The 20,559-nt window shown below is 36.6% G+C and overlaps 3 protein-coding genes and 1 long non-coding RNA gene across 6 annotated transcripts; 2 read left to right on the forward strand and 2 right to left on the reverse strand.

Annotated features, from left to right (window-relative positions):
• The first annotated feature begins 345 nt into the window (after nt 1-345).
• On the forward strand, nt 346-2,054 carry UQCR-Q (Ubiquinol-cytochrome c reductase ubiquinone-binding protein). Its single transcript, XM_028181787.2, has 2 exons — nt 346-602; nt 1,852-2,054. The coding sequence occupies exons 1-2, from the start codon at nt 449-451 to the stop codon at nt 1,944-1,946; spliced, it is 249 nt and encodes an 82-aa protein (XP_028037588.2). The 5' UTR covers nt 346-448; the 3' UTR covers nt 1,947-2,054.
• Nucleotides 1,955-3,090, reverse strand: LOC149501674 (uncharacterized). The gene is made up of 2 exons (XR_016324112.1): nt 2,680-3,090; nt 1,955-2,126 (listed from the first exon to the last, which is right to left on the reverse strand). It is a non-coding gene; the product is annotated as an uncharacterized LOC149501674 (long non-coding RNA).
• A 1,286-nt stretch (nt 3,091-4,376) lies between these two features.
• Nucleotides 4,377-6,275, forward strand: mRpL22 (mitochondrial ribosomal protein L22). Its single transcript, XM_028181791.2, has 3 exons — nt 4,377-4,969; nt 5,679-5,892; nt 5,987-6,275. Exons 1-3 carry the CDS (start codon nt 4,793-4,795, stop codon nt 6,205-6,207), a joined length of 612 nt encoding a protein of 203 aa, XP_028037592.2. The 5' UTR covers nt 4,377-4,792; the 3' UTR covers nt 6,208-6,275.
• Nucleotides 6,276-9,908: 3,633 nt separating this feature from the next.
• Ugalt (UDP-galactose transporter) lies at nt 9,909-19,154 on the reverse strand. 3 transcript variants are annotated; one of them, XM_028181773.2, is made up of 6 exons: nt 19,027-19,154; nt 18,491-18,649; nt 17,033-17,146; nt 14,496-14,710; nt 14,135-14,407; nt 9,909-13,605 (listed from the first exon to the last, which is right to left on the reverse strand). In XM_028181773.2, the coding sequence occupies exons 2-6, from the start codon at nt 18,621-18,623 to the stop codon at nt 13,243-13,245; spliced, it is 1,098 nt and encodes a 365-aa protein (XP_028037574.2). In that variant the 5' UTR covers nt 18,624-18,649; nt 19,027-19,154; the 3' UTR covers nt 9,909-13,242. The 3 variants fall into 3 exon arrangements, with proteins under 3 accessions (XP_028037574.2, XP_089588566.1, XP_028037575.2); XM_089732440.1 differs by having other exon boundaries at nt 18,491-18,613; nt 19,027-19,103; XM_028181774.2 differs by having other exon boundaries at nt 18,768-19,045.
• Between the last annotated feature and the right edge of the window lie 1,405 nt (nt 19,155-20,559).

Here is a 20,559-nt window from a genome sequence, read left to right on the forward strand (position 1 = left end):
TTCATTTCATTTTTTCATTTCCACTTCCTACACTAACGCTACTTCGGTGAGTCTTTCAACAATAATTTGCTGTTTACAGGTGAACACTTTTTTGAATTGTCCCTTAAAGATGATGTTCCTTACCTCTACCCTCCATAATCGACACTAACACTGTAGTATCTGTAACACTGTAGTAGTGGGCTGTAGTATCCTTCTTAGACTGCTGAAATTCAACCGGTTTTCTTCCAAATAAAAAGGGCGTATTGATTTTAAAAATTATATAGAACAGACAAGGCTGTATGGGCTTAGAACCTTTCCTAATAAGGAACAATTGTACCAAAAAAAATATCTATGGTACAAGTGTTTATTAGTAGTCTGTGGATGCCCTTGTAGGTATTTTTCTTTACATTCTAGCCTGAATATTACGTAAGATTTTATTGCAAAAGGTAGAAGTTAGAAGTTCACCACTATGGGCAAACACTTTGGAGAACTAGCTAAAATTCGGGGTCTTGTCACCTACAAGATATCTGCCCATGAACAACGAGCATATGCTGGAGCTATTTCAAATGGTATTCCTAATATCTTCAGAAGATTTCGTGAGAGCGTTTTTAAAGTAGCCCCGCGTAAGTATTCATAACAGTTTAATATTAATTCTTAAAATTCACATTCAAATTAGTCGAAGAAGAAATCAGTCACAATATTTATTGCATTTCTTCATTCAGGCCAAAATTTGGAATACATGAATTAACATTGAATTTACTGACATAAATAACTGAATGATTACTTTTAGACTAAAAAACAGGTTGAATTGACCAAATTAAGTACAAAAATAAATCAATAAATGAATGTTAAAAACCATTACGAGCTTTTTTTTTAAAAAAATTACCATGTTTCTCAGTTTGGATATAGAATAAAATACCTACGTTCTAACCTACTTTGGAAAATTTCATATAAAAATAAGATCCAAAGCCTTTTTGGAAATGTGTCGAAAATAAAAAACAGAGTGAGAACTTTCAATCTATTATGAAGTATCAACAATTTTATTGTCAAATAATGTTGAAATAGTCTACTAAGTGTTTTTTTCACTCAACATTTCTTCAAAATACAAACTATCATGGTGTAGTGAATGTTTTTCCCTTCCTAAACACTGGATATTTTTTATCCAACCTATAATTATAACTACTGTTTTAAACTCATCCCTGAAGACACAATTCCTTTTGATTTTTATTCAAGTCTCTTCTTGCGAGATGTATTTTTTATGCTTTACCTTAACTGTTTCAAGAAGGATAATTTTCTTTGCTTTGAAGGGTAAATGTGTGGAAATTGTTTGGATCCCTTCAAGATATGAATTTTTTTAATCTAGTTGCTAACACTGTCCATATACACCAATCTCTGAAAGTGGTGTAGTAGTTTGCCCTAAATGCTAGCTTGTGTAGTTTTTACCACCCCTCTGATGATAGGACTAGTGTAGCAGTACTTAGCCACAATTATTTTGGAACAAAAATCCTATTTCTTACCAAAAGGCTTTAAATCCTAAGGAAAGTCAATCATGTACAAAATAATATAATTGTGTGGATTTAATATTCTCTTTATCTACATCATACAAAAAATTAGAAAAATTATCTCTTAATTTATAAGATTCCATTGCTCTTACTGGAAATCATAAGTTTCACCAGATGACTCACCAAGTTTACTCACTAAGGCGGTTGGCATTCTTTGTAGAGGAGTTGAGATACTACTGGTGTGATTTCTCCCATCCATTACAAAAACAAAATGATTATAAAAAATAATCACAACTTGATGACTATGATGGAAAACGATCTGTACACACTTTTTAATGTCAAACCAATAAAATAATGAATTCTCTTGCAGCCTTCATCATTGGATACTTGATATATGAAGGAGTTGAAAGGGAGCATCACAGACTATCACGGAAGAACCCTGCTGATTTTGAAAATGATCAATAAACATAGTTTGCAAATTAAAATTGTTTAATGTAGAAATTAATTTAAATTAAATTAAATCTAAAATGTAATTTCATTTATTGTAATATAATATGTTATTGTGACAAATAACTATCTTTCGTTATGATACCACCTACCGCTCTTAAGTGATCATCGAAACTCTTAAACACCACATGAAATTATCTGAGGAAAGACAAATAATGAAACAGTTAAAATTTGAAAGCTCTAATCATTGAGACTAAACACTAACATTTAAGATTTCAAGAATAGCTTCAACTAACTTTAGTAACTTTAACTGAAGATTTATAATTCATATGTAATATATAGATAGCTACCTACAAGTACATTAATATCCAAAGGCCTTATTATTTTATTGAATGCTTTTTATTCAGTCTGAATACACAGTAAAATGACAAGAAAGCCACAAATTGAGAGGTGTGTATAAAAAGCGATCTTACTGAGGCATTGAAATTATGGCCTAAAGAATAATACTCCTGGTGTAGGTACTCATGTATAAAAGTTCACCAGTACCAGTGTGACGTTCGTATATATGGACGTCAAAGAGTTCTTATCTCGCACTCTCGCGATAGATAGGTAAATAATTAAATTATCAGTGGCGCACACGCATAGGTCATAACAGAACATATGCAAATTTTGTAGAGTGTCACCTAATATGAAGGGACAAATTTACTTCGCTTTTGATTGGGATGGATTGCGTGAATTTTACGCATCCTACCCATGGGGGCGGTTCTGCGTTTCCTCTGCTGATTCTGACGTCTGTGCGGACCGTCTTAAAGACTTGGTGCTCCAGGGGATGGAATTGTTTATTCCCTCCTCTGAAGTGCCCGTTGGGGGTCGCAGCAGACCCTGGTATAACAATGCCAGCAGGGATGCTGCACACCTCAATCGGTCCGCATACGTGGCATGGGATAATGCCAGGAGACGTCGGGATCCTAATATCTCAGGGGAAAGGCGGAAATATAACGCCGCTTCCAGGTCCTACAAGAAGGTAATTGCCAAGGCGAAGTCGGAGCACGTTGTTAGAGTTGGCGAGTGATTAAAGAGCTATCCCTCCGGGAGCCGAGCTTTTTGGTCGCTCGCCAAAGCTGCGGAAAGAAACTTGCAGGTCTAGTCTCCCACCACTGCGCTAGTCTGATGACACTCTGGCCCACAGCGCGAAAGAGAAGGCTGACCTTCTGGTCAAACTCTTCGCCTCGAACTCGACTGTGGACGACGGGGGTGCCACACCCCCGAACATCCTCCGGTGTGATAGCTCCCTGCCGGATATCTGCTTCACACAGTGTGCAGTCAGGCGGGAGCTCCGACTCCTGGACATCCATAAGTTAGTGGGCCAGACGGCATCCCCGCATGGTTCTGAAAACGTGGGCCCCTGAGCTGACACCTGCGCTAACGAGTTTGTATCGCCTCTCTTATTGCACTAACAGGGTTCCGTCTTCTACCGGCATCTCGTTTTTACCATCGTACCGCCCGCCACCGGAGTAGAGTTCATCCATACTACCTGGAGCCACTGCGGTCATCCACAGTGCGTTTCCAGAGATCTTTTTTGCCACGTACCATCCGGCTATGGAATGAGCTCCCCTCCATGGTGTTTTCTGAACGCTATGACATGTCCTTCTTCAAAAGAGGCTTGTGGACAGTATTAAGCGGTAGGCAGCGGCTTGGCTCTGCCCCTGGCATTACTGAAGTCCATGGGCGATGGTAACCACTCACTATCAGGTGGGCTGTATGCTCGTCTGCCTACATGGGCAATAGAAAAAAAAAAGATCATGGGGTAGAGTTGAACGAGTAGGAAAGCGGCTCGGTCGCGTACTGACTTAATGTGGGGCCTGAATGTCACCCCCCGCCCCCTTGTCGAGAGTGACGCCTAAGTACTTAGCCTTCGAAGCCCACGGTATGGGCTGGCCAAAGATTTTTATATTGCGGAAATAGAGTTATCGCGTCTAATTGGTGACGAGATACTAACAGTAGTATCGGGAGGGCGACCCCTTCTGAAGAGCACGCCTGTGCTTTTCGTGGGTTTATGTCAATGCGCCACTTTCTGAACCACTGTCCTAAATTAATGGCCGCGATCTGGAATTTACTATGCATAAACGACATATTCCTACTTGAGTAGAGGAGTACCGTATTTAATAGGGCTAAGTTGGTCACCGGCGACCTGGGTATATCGTTAATAAACAGGCTGAAAGGTAGCGGGGAGAGAGAGAGAGCTCCCTCGACTCGATATCGAAACGAACAGTTCGACAAGAAGTCCCGTATGATGAGCATGACTGGTTACTGGCACGACTTAAGTGTATAATCTATGGGCACGACTATGCTATACAGTTTGTAAATGAAACTGTTGTGTCAGAGTTTGTCAAACGCCTCCGCGATATCGAAGAAGAGGGTAGAAGATATCGAAGATTAGCTCTACTAAAATGTGATCCGTGAGACGGTGCACTTTTGAATGCACGAGTGTTTCGCACGGAATTCGAACTGTTCGTCGATCAGGATGCCTTTTGAGGTGTTGAAGTCGGCGTCTGCGTAGAGCATTAAAATAGATGAAATCAAAATAAGTGTAAAGTTAACTGAGTATCGAATTATCGCAAAAATATAGTTCCTGATTCTTTAGTGGTTGAAAAATTAAAGCGCATGGAGCGCATAATTTAAATTTCTAATTGGAAATAATTTTATGGTTTTTTACCAAAACTGAAAAGAATCGAATGTCGATTTTCAAGGGTGAAATATCGATTCAGAACTAAATATCGATTTAAGATATGGCAAAAAATCGGTTATTCGATTAATCGATCTCAAATCGCCATCTCTAACCTAAAAATAATAACATTTGCAATATGTTTAATCCATTCAAAAATATTTTCGTCTCCAATTTGAAGTACAATCAATGTAACAATTTTCACACCAATTCGTTACATCTAGCATGGACAAAGGCGACTGCACCAAAATCTTTTATTCAAAATAACAAGAAAATTTATCCTCCACAACAAATTGATGAACCAACTCGACCAGCAGTAAGTTTAATTATTTTACCATACTTTCTTTTTACTTAAGGATAGAAGATTTTACAAGCACATACTGTTAAGCGTTGTATTCTGCGGTATATTATAGTATTGCCTTTCGAGATCTATTCCAAACGGTTTTCTCAATGCATCTATTTTCAAATTTTAATACTACCTCAATACTAGTATCACCTAGAAATACATACTTTAGCCTAATTGTTTAAGTAATACTCTAAAATTCTCCACACTTGCATTTGCAGTTTTTTTAATTAGTGCGTGTCCTGTCATACTGTGGACAGGAATGACTCTTGTCTTTTGATATGGGCTCGTAATAGATGCATTCACTACGAAACTATACTGATAGTAACCCCACGTCCTCCTTGCGGAGCACGAGAGCCCATAAACATAGCCAACATGAATGCTGTGCTACTGACCCTGAAACGGCTCTCCTACATTTTAAACAAAAACATGTACATACATGTATATACAACATAATAAAATAGGCAGGATGGCAATACATTTTGCGGTAGGCAGCGGCTTGGCTCTGTCCCTGGTATGGCTGAAGTTCATGGGCGACGGTAAACACTCACCATCAGGTGGGCCCTATGCTCGTCTGCCTACAAGGGCAATAAAAAAAAAAAACATATCCTAGGCTTACAACATGCCTTACCACAATTCAGTGCAATCCAATACTATAATTTTGAAATTCATTATGTTCTAGTTTGTGTGTCATCAAAAAACTAATATTAAATACAGCCCAGATAAGCTTTGGTATGTAGCTTGTCTCATACGAGGAATGACTGTTGATGAAGCACTAAAACAATTGAGTTTTGTCAATAAAAAAGGAGCATTATTTGTAAAGGAAGCTGTATTGGAAGCTCAAGAGATGGCCATCAAAGAACACAATGTAGAATTCAAAAGTAATCTTTGGGTTGGTATGTAACTTCTTTTTTTATCAAGCTATAGGTACTTATTTATAATAAAGCATTAAAAGAAAATATATCAAAATGTAAAATTACTTTGTTTCAGCGGAATCATTTTCAGGAAAAGGTATGGTGTTTAAAGGTATAAGGAGACATGCACGAGGCAGATTGGGTGAGGTGCGCTATAAGTATAGTCACTACTTTGTGAGACTTGAAGAGGGCAAGCCACCTACTGATTATTATAAACGTAAACCATTACTACCTTCAAATCAGTTACAAGATTGGCTAGAACAAATGAGGAGAAGAAAAATAACAAACTCTTACTAAATTAATATACAACAATAATTAGAAATAGATGTTAACTTTTACTTCAATAAATATATTCTATAATAAAATTTCTATTTCTTTATTGCTTAGATCCGTGGACGAGCTCACAGCCCACCTGGTGTTAAGTGGTTACTGGAGCCGTAATGTAATGCAGTTGATTGGAGTATTGTCAGTTGACTAACTTTTGGGCAACCACAGGGTCAGGGTTCATTTTTACATCAAAATTTCCACATCAGTGTGCTTAGTGCGAGTTTTTTAAAGTTCTCGATAGCGTAAAAGTTAGCTCATATTTGTATGGAGTGGGATCGTTTGCGTACGTTTGCCGCTAGGGGCGCTGTTCCGACTGCATACAAAATTGGCTTAACTTTTACGCTATCGAGATCGTTATGAAACTTTCACTAATAGAGTAAGATTCAGACAGACGTCACGTATTTTCTAACGAACGCAATGTACGCAATCGGCCGTAGTGTTAGTATGTACTAAAAACGTATGCCTACCTGCTACCTTGCTTAGACGGCCAATTTTCAGGTATCAGGTATTCAAGGTACATAAAATCATTACCTACTTCACGTGAATTCTGAAAGCTGATTTTTACGTATATTTTAGGCAATATCCCTAAAAATAAATCACCAATACTCCCAGACACTTTCCGTAGGCCTAATTGCTTTGCAGACGCTTTAAAGCTCCCAAAATAATGACCTAACTTCACGTAAATTCTGAAAGCTGATTTTTATATATGTCCACCAGACAACTATTTTAAAACATCTTAAAAAAAGACAGATCGGTCCAAGGGGCCAATCATCCCCTAAATTCAATTTAATACCTCTGTGGGTAAGAGCGCGAGGGCATTACCAACGCACGTGAGACTGAGTGAGACATGTATTAGAATATATTGACTTCTTTGTCTCTCTATCTCTCTCTTACAGTTGACTCATATCAATTAATTATGAATATTAAAAGAAAATCAGTTAAAAATTAAATAATCAGGTAAATAATTAATCAAATTATATTTATATGGAAATTGGCCCTATTGGCAACAAGGTGATGCTGTGTGTGTGGTGGAATTGGAAGGACATTATTCATTATGAGCTGTTATCACCAGGCAGGACCATCGATTCTGAACTCTAGTACGAACAACTGATGAGATTAAAGCAAGAAGTTGAAAGAAAGCGGCCGGAATTAATCAACAGAAGGGGTGTGGTTTTTCAACATGATAACGCTAGACCTCACACATCTTTAGCCACTCAGCAAAAATTAAGAGAGCTTGGCTCAGAGGTGTTAGTACATCCGCCGTATCGTCCTGACCTTGCACCTTCAGATTTCCACCTGTTTCCGTCTCTTCAGAATTCTTTAGGCAGTGTCAGGTTAACATCACGAGAGGACAGTCAAAACCAATTGTCGCGGTATTTTGATCAGAAGCCCCAAATTTTCTATAGCAATGGGATCATGTTCCTACCTACAAGATGGCAAAAAGTTATCGAACAAAATGGTACCTACATACTTTAGTTAAATGTAAATAAACTATATTAAAAAATGTTGTGAATTTTCTTCAAAAATGCGAAGAAACTTGTTCCCCAACCTATTATATTGATTTTCAGGCATTATGGAAAGAGTAATTCTTTTACCGATTGGGTAGGAGAATGTTGTAAGCTATGATGTTCCGATGTCTTTATGAAAAAGGTAGTTTTATCATCTGTAATTTAAGCTTTATTCAACTTTATTGTAATTAATATTTCACTTATAGTAGAGGAACACTTAACACCAGATAGGCCGTGAACTCCTCCAGCGATGTTAGCAATAAAAAATATCAATTATTATGGGGATTATACAATCTGCCGATTTTCAAAAACCTAAGTAATGACAATGATCAGTAGTGTGGTGCATGCAGCTGCTGAGATCGATGTATTTCCCATTCCTCGCCTATCTTCTTCTCTTACTCTCTCGCACCGTCTCCATAATAATTTCCGTAGCGCGCTCGTATTTATTTTTTTGCAATTTTCAAACCTCTCGATCGATCGCCCCCACCATGCGAACCGGGAAATTAATATCTGACAGGCCAAAGTAATTCTTTGTACCATTTTTTACATTTGGTTAAATCCGTTTACGCCCTCACGCCAGTAAAAGAGCAAACATCTTAAAAGCTTTTTTAATTCTAGTATCTAATCTTCACATTCTAAAAGGTCCCCACAAACCTAGAGTAAATTCCCAATTAGCCTGTCAGGCCATATTAGGTGTAGGTATAGCGGATGTCGATATTTTTTAGTAATTTTCTGTAATAGCTATATACTTAAGTTAATATTAATAACAATAATTAAAGTATGAAAAATTGCCGTTTTATTATAATAGGTACATATTTCGAATTGATATAGAACCTTCATGGTTTGGGATTTAGTTTTAGATTGAGATTGAGTTTAATTTAGATTTGAGTGAAACTTTTTTTAAATTGTACCTAAACTGGAGTATGAAACCTAGGTACCTATGAGCTTCTTGTTTTAAAAAATGTGCAACCTTCAATTATCGACTTTCAATTGTGTTTTTTTTATTCAGCTTAGACAAGAAAGATGGATAATGGACGCACCGTGCGATTTTGGTTAAAACGCTTTCGTGATGGAAATTTTGATTTGAAGAACGAACCACGTGGAAGACCGCCCACATATTAGGTATGTGAATAACAATGAATCGAAAGAGATGGTGGAAGTCGATCTGAGCCAAACTACCCAGGAAATAGCGGCATGGTTTAACGTGACCTTGCCAACAATATCGACTCATTTGCTTCAAATCACTAAAATAAAAAAATAAAAATGAAAAATGGATGCCTCATGATTTGACTGATCTGCAGAAAGAAACGCGTGTTGAGACTTGTGTTGCCTTGTTGAATCGATACAGAAATGAAGGAATTTTGGATCGAATTGTAACATCTGATGAAAAGTGGATTCTTTACGATAACCGTAAGCGAGTTGGTAGTCTCAGCATGGTATTATTCACTATAGCTTTTTCCGATCTGGTCAAGCAATAACGGCAGATATCTACTGTGCCGAACTCCGAACAATTATAGCAAAACTTGTAGTGAAACAGCCCCGACTCATGAATCGGTCTTCACCATTATTGCTCCATGATAATGCGAGACCTCATACAGCACGAGAAACCGTTTTTAACTCTACAAGAACTGCAATTAGAAATCATTTGTCACCCTTCGTATTCGCCAGACCTTGCTCCAACGGACTACCATTTTTTTCGTGATTTGGACAATTTCCCACGCGATATAAAGTTTTCTTCCAGGCAGGAGGTAGTACAAAATGCTTTCACACAGTTTGTAGAATCTAGATCACCAGAGTTCTATCGCAAAGTCACGAATGGCCTTCCTATGGTAGCAATGTATAGATAATAATGGTAGATATGTTGATAAAATGAATATGTTAAATGAAAAAAAAAAACAATTTTTCAGTACAAATCGGCAATTTCATACTTTAACCCCTAATAATAATAAACTTCAACAGAAGAGATTCCCTTTTGCACAAAGTTCAATTTTAGCAGATAAACATTAAGAACAAAGGCTTTTTCTGTTACATTTATTCTAGGTCCCCCACAATTGGGACTTTGCCCTTTATTCCTCTTCCATAAAATGAGGAAGATTACTTGTCGACATATTATTATAGCCATTAATATACACATATAGGTATCTAGATGAAATAAAAAGGACATTTCAATTGTATTGTTTTTTAATGTAAAATAATATTTAAAATAGGTTTGCTACGATATAAGTACTATAAAGAAACCTACGAAGTTCATCACATCAAAGAGCTCTATAATTCTCTTATCAGTAGATAATGGTATTTAATATAGGCTCGACGCACACCTTGATATTTCAAAGTTTCAACTACTTTAGGATATTATCTTGTCCAGAATTTCTGTTAATTAAACGGTTGTCTGGAAGAAATCGCTTTTAACGATAAGACCGCCTATTGCACAAATGTATCTGCTGCAAATGTGGAGGGTTTTCTAATGTAGTATTTTGGTGTGTAATAAAGTTCTGTTCTCTTTCTCTATAAAAAAAAGTGCGAGTCAAGCAACAAAAAAAGAAAAGCTCCGTAGATGTGATGAACTTTCTACATTAAATTCAAGTAAGATAAAATTTTATTAAATCAAAAATTAAGTACAAAACTATGCTTACAGGGTGAGTTCACTGTTCCTGAAATCGAATACAGGTAGTAACGCAGATAGATTATATTTGACATGTCAGTAGAAAAATGTAAACTGAGTTTTTTTTTACTTTTTTTATTGCTTAGATGGGTGGACGAGCTCACAGCCCACCTGGTGTTAAGTGGTTACTGGATCCCATAGACATCTACTTAAATGCGCCACCCACTTTGTGATATAAGTTGTAAAGTATCAGGTATAATTGAGTCGACTATTATCAAAGCCGGCAATGTGACTTTTGGACAATTATTGGTAAATCAGAAAAACGAATTATTGACTTTGTATTCCATTGGCAGTCACAAAACTCTTCTGAACGACATCTTAGATAAATAACAGGTTAAGTATTAACCTTTATTTAATGCAGGTTTTGAACCGTATTCTTTGAAGGAGACGATTATATTCAAATCAATCTGTATCGACATATCAATAACATTTTTTTGTCCAAATGCACAGATTGCCACCGTTGATAATAGACGACTCACTTACACTTTCGTTTTTTTGTATTTAATTAATGTAGGTAATCAAGGAATTTATGGCTTATAGCCCTTCAAATTATATTGGTATATAACAAGTACCGAATACTACTTAATACAACAAATTTATCATGTTTTCCGCTAAAATTAGTAGTAGTATTTTCTTCCCATTTCGGCATTGGATCAACACTCTCTTATACTTACCTATACTTATGAGTAACAGTACTTATAAATAGTTACTAATTTATTAAGATCCATCACCGTGTATGAACTTTATTCATCATATTTTTATATTAATGCTACTATACTATAATACTACGTAAATATATAATATATGTATAGGTGATTGAATGATAATAAATGTTGATTATTAATTTAAATAACTTGAACAATTGTTTTAGACAGCATTATTGTTCAAATTAGTTGCCCCTTAGAACCGGTTGGAACGTACTGAGATTATTTTTTTATTAATTACCTCAAACTTCTAGTACAGTTATTCTAAAACATTCGCTTTTTGAAAATAATTATCATAATAATATAATTTACTTTCATGAAAATACGTTGATAATAAAAACTCATTGATTTTTTAATAAAGCGTTAAACGAATGCTTCATAAACAAAAGAGACGCAAGCGCTTAAAAAACTTGGATCGAAACAAAGAATGAGGTCAGATCTCTGTGTGTGTTTGTGTCTTTATTCTTAACTTGAGGTGATATGAGCTTCGACATTATTTCGTAAGTCGAGCGAATAGTATATCCCCATGCATAGAATACATAAGAACCAATAAAAAAAAAAAAAAATCAGAGCGTATGCCCCTAATGTCGAAATCTTAGTATCTATGTACACTGGCGCGAAATGCCATCAAACACAAACCAATAACATATAATTTTGCTGCTCCTCCTCAGGGCATATTCTCAAATTAAAATAATAATATAAAGCTTGTTTTAATACTAAATGTACGAATAAAGCATTATTCATATAATAAAGGTATACCACCACGTCGGGTAGTAAACGTAATACATAAATCAATCACTTAAACGTAATATGTCACCTATTGCTTACGTCACTAATTATTGACGATACAAAAGTAAAAAAAATACACAGTTCCAGGAATTACAGTCTAGTGTCATACATCAAACATCCATGGGGGGGGGGGGGGGCACACTGGTATATGGACATTTAAATTCTCCAGTATAAAAACCGTATCTATATTTGTAACTGTAGGACTAGCAACAGGATAGTGAAAATCACGTGTGTGCGTTTTCTGGAAACTGAACTGAATTGAATTCCCCAATCGCTTAACCAAATTGCATGTTTGTAAATATTGCATAATATTTACAAACATGTATTATACTCGTAGAAACAGCCCTTACAGGGCGGTTTTGTTTCAATGCTCCCGAGCATCATTCACATGTGAATTTGGTGTTGAAATAAACCAACAACAACAATTGCGAACAACATCTAACATCTTATGTCCAATGTTTATACTAAGCGAGCCTTAGTATGAATTTGGACAAAACGTAAATTATGTCGAACGTCAATGTAGTGGACAAGCACCAACTTCGAGACAAACATCAATTGTCGAATCCAACTAGAATTGGCAGTGTTCGAAAAGCTGCACAAAATCTGTTCATCCCAAATACCCCACTGTCTCAAGACAAAAGTCTACCAGTGTATGTTGCCAGTTATGACATACGGTAGTGAGACGCGGTCGCTGACAATCGGCATTATCAGAAGGGTCAAAGTCACGCAAAGAGCAATGGAGAGGGCTGTGCTCGGAGTTTACCTGCGAAATCGAATCAGAAATGAGGAGATTCGCAGAAGAATCAAGGTAACTGACAGCCCGAAGAATTGCAAGATTGAAGTAGCAGTGGGCAGGTAGGTAGGCAGGCTTGTAGAACAGATGGTTGCTAGGGCCGAAAAGTTCTCCAGAAAGCGCGGCGTGAGTAGGCCTCCTATGAGGTGGACTGACGATATATTTAAAAGTCGCGGGAATCCGCAGGATGCAGGTTGGGCAAGATCGATTATTGTGGCGAACCTTGGGGGAAGCTTATATCCAGCAGTCGACGTGCATGGGTGTAATTAACTGGGTACATATCTTAGTAACTATTGATATTTTTTGTGAGGGTATGTCGGAATTGTAAACTGAAGAATGAGCTGTAATTAACACAAAGTTAAGTAGGATTTTAAATTTTATAATTACTTCACTTTGTTTATGTACTTCAATTGCTCATTTGTACAAACAACAGTAAATAAAAAAAAATTGTATGCGTACCTATTCCCTATTTCTAAACATTTGCACTATTTACAAGCAAAACCATAATATACCTGACCCTGTTTATTACTGGAGCTCTTCGTGTATTTATCATACACTCAACGATGTCCTACGAACTGGCTTTTTTGGAACATAACCATAAAGAAATATAGAACCAATAACCATGGCTGTGCCAAATGCAAATTGAACAGTTAAAACAAAACTGAAAAGATACATTGAGACTACACATGAAATGATGATCGCAACAGACGTCGCAAAACCTTTTAGTATGTTATCGGCATATTTTACTACAACAGCTACAATAAGACCTCCCGCTGCTTGCAGGATCACCAAATACCATATGAAGCCATCAAATCCTTTAAACATATTATTTAAAGTTCCTTCTTGTATTAGATATGTTCCAGTTCCAAACGGTAGTGACAATAAACTGAGTTGAACATTCCTCATCCATACCTGAAAATATATGTAATACCTATATAACATCAAAAAAGGTAGATAATACCTATATGTATACTAATGAGTAACTATACTCATTTGTGTACGTAAACTCTGTAGGTAGTATAGGTACCGATACAACACTGTTCACTTGTTTCTAGAGTAGAGCAGCACATTATTGCACAGAAAAACTAGTTTCGTTTTGCCTCTGAGGGCAGCCGACATCTCGCCATGGATTAAATCTTAAATTCCTAGTAGAGATTAATATTTAATGCAAGTTGATCTATACTAATATTATAAAGAGGAAAGATTTGTTTGTTTGTTTGTTTCGAATAGGCTCCGAAACTACTGGACCGATTTGAAAAATTCTTTTTCCATTAGAAGCCGACATTGTCCCTGATGAACATAGGCTACTTTTTTTTTTTTTTTTGTTTCATTTGTGTTTTAATGTTTCCGAAGCGAAGCGAGGGCGGGTCGCTAGTCTACTAATAAACATTAATAGATATAGTAGTTAATGAAATTTAAACAGAACTTAAACCAATCTTACCGAAATATCCGACTCCTTTAAAACTTTTTCGAAGTAAATTCCAGCAAATCCCGATATGAAACATGCTGCCAAAGCAGCACTAAATCCAATTAATTTGGATTGCTTTAACTTGTCTTCAGAATTCGATGATTTAGCATCAGTAGAGGACAACTGAACGACAGCAACTCCAGCAGCTAATAAACCCAAGGCACCCCATTGCCATTTCTTAAGTTGCCTTTTTAAAACAATAACAGCAAAAAATGCTGTTGTCAATAACTTTAATTGATATGTTACCTAAAAAAATGAAAGTGGTATTAAAATTAATAATTTTTGAATCGGATATTAATTTTATACTTTATTTTAATAAGCACTATACGAGTACCTGATATGTGGCCGCATCTAAATTAGCCGCAGATACGTAAAGCAAGTTATTTTGTAGTATGTATAAAAATGACGGTACACAAACACGCACTGTATCCTTAATATTTAAAACAACTGTAGAGTACATAGATTGGACGCCTGTTTTAACTCCTCCAGACTCATGCATTACGAGACATATGCAAATGACTAGTTTTACTATTTCTGCCATTACCACAGCTGTAAAAATAAAAGCCAGTATAATCACAAGCTGGTGTAGTTCGTTATTTATACAATTATTAACGTAAGGCATGCTTAAAGTTTTGTGTAACAAATAAAACAATATATATATATATATATATATATATATATATATATATATATAAATTACTACCATAGTTTTACAATTCATATAGTTAGGAACAGATGTACTTGCGCAGAATAACGGCGGGGATCTAGCGGGGCGGCGGGTGGTACGGATCTCGGCCCCCGATCGCGCTGCGTTTGCGCACTCGAAGGCTCAGTGTGCTTAATCCGCGCAGGTAGGGACCACAACCCTGCCTATTTGTGCCGTGAAGCAATAATACGATTCGGTTTGAAGGGCGGGGCAGCCGTTGTAACTATACTGAGACCTTAAAACTTATGTCTCAAGATGGGTGGCGCAATTACGTTATAGATGTCTATGGGCTCCAGTAACCACTTAACACCAGGTGGGCTGTGAGCTCGTCCACCCATCTAAGCAATAAAAAAAAAAAGATTTATACTTCTCCTAGCGGGAAACTTTAGGAGCGGTGTTCCAACTCTATACAATTTTCAGTTAACTTTTACGCGATCGAGAAGTTAAATAACCCGTACTAAGCACCCTGGGCAGAGGTGACCGTGTACATCGACAGAAAGTTTATCGAGAATCGTTATTTACGTTCATTATAATCGTGCACTTGCCTTTGGTCCGTGTACGGACGTGCATAAACTATTAAGTGAAATAAAATTTAAATCACCGACATGCTCATGTTTACCTTAAACTTGTATGATAAGATTATGCATCCCAATGCGAATACATTACATAATTAAATTTAATAATAGAAATCTGAAAATATCTAAATACTAGCGACCCGCCCTCGCTTCGCTTCGGAAACATTAAAACACACATGAAATCAAAAAAAAATAATTAAAAATTTTTTTAAAAAAGTAGCCTATGTTCATCAGGGACAATGTCGGCTTCTAATGGAAAAATAATTTTTCAAATCGGTCCAGTAGTTTCGGAGCCTATTCGAAACAAACAAACAAACAAATCTTTCCTCTTTATAATATTAGTATAGAAGTATAGATATAGATAAAGTGTCACGCGAATATCTCACAGTAATGTAATTAAGACACATAGGTACTCAATAAATAAATGATTGCATATTTTTTTCTTTATTGGCCACCTTTGCGCATCTGCGTAAATAGATTGCGTAAATGTAAATACCTACACGGAAAGTGGTGTCTTCCGGCACCAAAACAGTTTCTCAACTGTACGAATTGTAAAACTGTGGTAATGTTATTGTTTTAAAGTATTTCAGTCTTTCGTTCCTTTTAATCGTTTTCGTAAAGCAATTCCTACTGGTCTGAATGGATTATCTTCACATGCAACTTAAAAGCTGTCATGTCCTCTTCTGACTTCATAAGTATCCTACTTTTAACACACAAGTATACGTGAAAAACGAAAGTCTAAAATTATACTCATAATGTTCCTATAACTACATACCTATAATAATATGTTTATGTTACCGGAAGAAGAAACAGAGCGATTTTAGATATTGGCTTTGATCATTTACGAATAAAAAAAATGAAATAAAAGATTATCACATAAACATGGTATTTATTTATCAAATATACTCGTAAACAATAATTGATATTACTATGGCCAACCGGTCGGCGAACTCGCTTATAAATTGCATGTGAGATTCAAAAAGGGCACGGGCCGCGATTACGGACACGATAGTTCAATTTAGCTCGTAAATAAATGTGGATGATGAGAGATGTTGAGAGTAGACCGCGGGCCCAAGGATGTTTTTATGGCTCTTCCTACCAAACGACTCGCCTTGCACTCTCTCAACCGACGTTCGATCTCTACCCGGGGTCTGAACCCGGGCACAGACTAAGGGGTTCCCGCGGTCAGCACTACAAACCAGACTCGCGATGTCACTCTAAGGACCCCTGATCGACAAATCGTCGATATCATGAAAATATGATCCCTGATACAATAATCTCTGATAGATTTGATCTTACTTTTCGACCGTGAAGTTAAGTTTGTCTGATCTTAAAAAAGGATGTATTCAAATACGATAAATCTATATTTCGTTATCCTTAAGGATGTGTCACAGATGAAAATGACATTAATTTTTTTGCTAAAGATCCATATTTTATTTTTTATACCATAGATAGATAATCGTATAAGTTTCTTTATTCTGTGTTCCTTTTGTTTGTTAGTTTGCAGGATCTAATACTTAGAAAGTTCTGTAATAACCTTAAATAAATAAATAAAACATCAATCTGATAAAATAATACAATAAATATTACCAGCAGCCGAAGAAAATTTCTCTTCTACGTCTCTTGTTTTAGCATGCCGCATGCTAAGTCCAAGTGCTGCGTTTTGAACAGTCAACACAATTAAACTGACATATTTGATGTAACCTAAAATGTTATAATAAGATTATTACGTTTCCTAAAATGCAAACCTTATTTTAATGCCAACTATAGTGACGTGGTCTTTCCATCTATAATGGGTAGATAGATCACTGCATAGTGTTAAGTGGATACCAGCACACACAACCTACCTACCTTAAGACATGAGGTCTGAATGATGTTTAAATTGTAGTATTTATTCACATGCTTCAAAGCAGAACACAAAACCACTTCACGACAGAAATAGGCAAGAATATGCTAGAATTTGGAGAGGCACGGTAATCATGTGTTTTAAAAACTTTAATTATTTGAATAATTTGGTATTTGTTTGGTTTATTTCTGTTTAAACATAGCAATTATTCACGAGCCTTGGATGACTTCTGAAACGACGTTCTTATTTGTTAATGTCTTACAACAATATAGTTATGAATTATTTAAGTTTTAATATTGTAATTAATAATGTTGTATTATAAAAATAATATTGTACATGCATACATACATATACATACATACATACAGATAATATTGTAATGTAATAAAAAAAAAAAAAACAAAAAATAAAAAAAACCTGTCATTTAAATTAAGAGAATAAAAAAAACTTCATATCTAACTCATCAATTTATTCCATTGTAGGGTTAATCATGTACATATTATTATTATTCTTTTGTTAAATATAATCAGGGCTCTATTTTGTTTGGGATTTTAATGTGTTCCTATTGCTTATATGTAATACTGGTACCATTACAGTAGAATATTCTAGCTTAGAACTGTTGATGATATAATATTAGACAGTTTTATTATAAATGCATTTTTAATTTAAGTTCTGTCCTATATTATATTGAAACTTACATTTGTGTCACTATTGTTTTTTTAATTTATTTTTCTCAAGCACGTCTGAACCCCGTGAGAGGATTCTAAGTGGGTTTTTGTTTTGAGTCTTTGTAGTCTGCCTACACTCTCTTACTCTTGAGTCTGATTTGATTATTGCTGTCAGTTTTGAGGCATACTAGCAAGATAATTAAACCTTCAACAGTGCAGTAACCAGATTTCGGAGGGACCAATTGTCATTTTAATTGTTTTAATTATTCAATTGATGAAAGGTTAAATGTTTCCACTACACTCCTACTATCTATCTACATTAAATTCCTAACTATGTATCTATACTATTTCCTATTTTGAATAACTATTTTGAAATATAAATTGTTATCTTAAAACTAATTTTACTGCCGTTTTACTAAAAGGTTTCTTCTTCAAGATATACAAATATAATATACAATAGCATAAGAAACACCTCTATTCAGTGACAAGTTTTTGAAGCTGTCCGTGTGCATTTTTTTAATTTGCTTTACTTACCAAATTTAACTCTCTTGTTTTGTGACTGGCTGTGGGATTTTTTTGAAATATTGTCCATGTTCAGCTCAGGGTTCAGTTCTGTCTCTGGAGTCGGGGCACCTTCCAGTTCCAACCCTTCTCTGACTGGATTCATCAAGTATTGAAAGAAATTTGTAAACACTATAAACAGTAAAACTCAATCCAGTACATACATCATTTAGATAATATTTATCATTTCCATTAAAATTACATAAAAGATTAAATACTATCAGGTAACATTAAAAAGATATAGCCTTACATATCAGAACTTCAGATTCTGAAGCAATAAGTACTAACTTATGTTTGTAATTATTTAGATAAAGTAATTTAATAATAGATCGAAGATAAAGTAACAGTAAACATTAAATAATGTCTCAAGTTAATTTAACTTTCAAGCTAAATAAGTATGATTATATTCTGTATTTGGTTTTGTGTATACATAAAATAGAGCTCAATTGTTATTAAATTATCATTATTATTTGATTTTGTCATAACAGGTTTTGTTTGTATTTATTTACCATTAGATGAGTACGAAGTACGAGATTTCCTTTGACACAATTTGAGATTCAGATTTGACAACAGATAGACTTGTGGCGTTTAAGTACGCACCTTTTTATGATGCGTAAGCCGGAACGCACGCGATGTGAGAAACGGAATATAGTCTGTGCCATGAGACCTTTTTACCGCCAAATATTTAAAACGTAAAAAATAATTTTTAATGTGTATATGTGTGTAATTTATTATAATTACTTAGAATTGTTTATGCCGCTACAACAATAAAATTTATATTGTTTCAACTGTGGTGTTAATTACATAAAACATTCGGTATTCGCCGCCGCCCGCCGGTCAGTAGGGGACCTGAACCCAGGTGTCTCTACTAAACTCCGCCCTGAGAAGCTGTCCCGCCAACCGGTGCAAAATCCTGTCGTGCGGTCGCCGTGCCGGAGTCGGAGACCGGAGTGGATCCCGGCGATCGTACGAAGGGTGGACTGAGGGCCCTTCCATGCCCTGCGTCAGTCTCTCACGCAACCCGTGGTTGAACATACACTATGTTCCGCGCTTTATTCAGGTATTGGTTTGATTTCACCTCGAACGTCCTACCTCTCCTAATCCCACTCTCCCAACAATATTAAAACTAATGAAAATACGAAAAAGAAATAGGGTTTTATCGGCGACTCCCCATTCCACATTTAACGTGGATTTCAGCAATGTTAGGGGCCTACATAGTAACCTTGACGCCGTACACCACCACCTTCCCTACTTTTTCTAACGGAGACGCAGATATCTGCTCCGGATGATACCTCGTATCTTGAATACCCCGGCTACGTATTGGAGCACAACTTTCTGCGTAAAGCCGGGGTGTGTGTATTCGTGAGGGCTGATGTCTGTTATCGCCGTCTTCGTGGCCTCGAACAACGGGACCTGTCCCTCTTGTGGCTGCGCGTAGATCACGGGGGTTGTACCCGAATCTATGCGTGCCTGTACAGGTCCCACAGCAGTGATGCAGGTCAGCTCTGATAGAGCATGTGCAAGAGGGGACTAACCGCGTGCTTAAGCAGTACCCTTCTGCGGAGGTGGTGGTTCTTGGAGACTTTAACGCTCACCACCAAGAGTGGTTAGGGTCCAGAACCACTGACCTCCCGGGTCGGGCTGCCTACGATTTCGCCTTGTCCTACGGCCTCACTCAGCTGGTGACACAGCCCACCCGTGTCCCAGATATTGAGGGGCACGAGCCCTCTCTGTTGGACCTTCTGCTGACCACCGATCCGGCTGGATACAGTGTGGTGGTCGACGCTCCACTTGGATCGTCTGATCACTGCCTTATCCGAGCTGAGATACCAATCTCTCGTCCTGGTCGTCGAACGACGACCGGGTATCGAAGAGTTTGGCGGTATATGTCAGCAGATTGGGATGGATTGCGTGAATTTTACGCATCCTACCCATGGGGGCGGCTCTGCTTTTCCTCTGGTGATCCTGACGTCTGTGCGGACCGACTTAAAAACGTGGTGCTTCGGGGGATGGAATTGTTCATTCCTTCTTCTAAGGTGTCA

This window comes from Bombyx mandarina, chromosome 13 (genome assembly GCF_030267445.1).
Source record: "Bombyx mandarina strain Sakado chromosome 13, ASM3026744v2".
NCBI classification, from domain to species: Eukaryota; Metazoa; Arthropoda; class Insecta; order Lepidoptera; family Bombycidae; genus Bombyx; species Bombyx mandarina.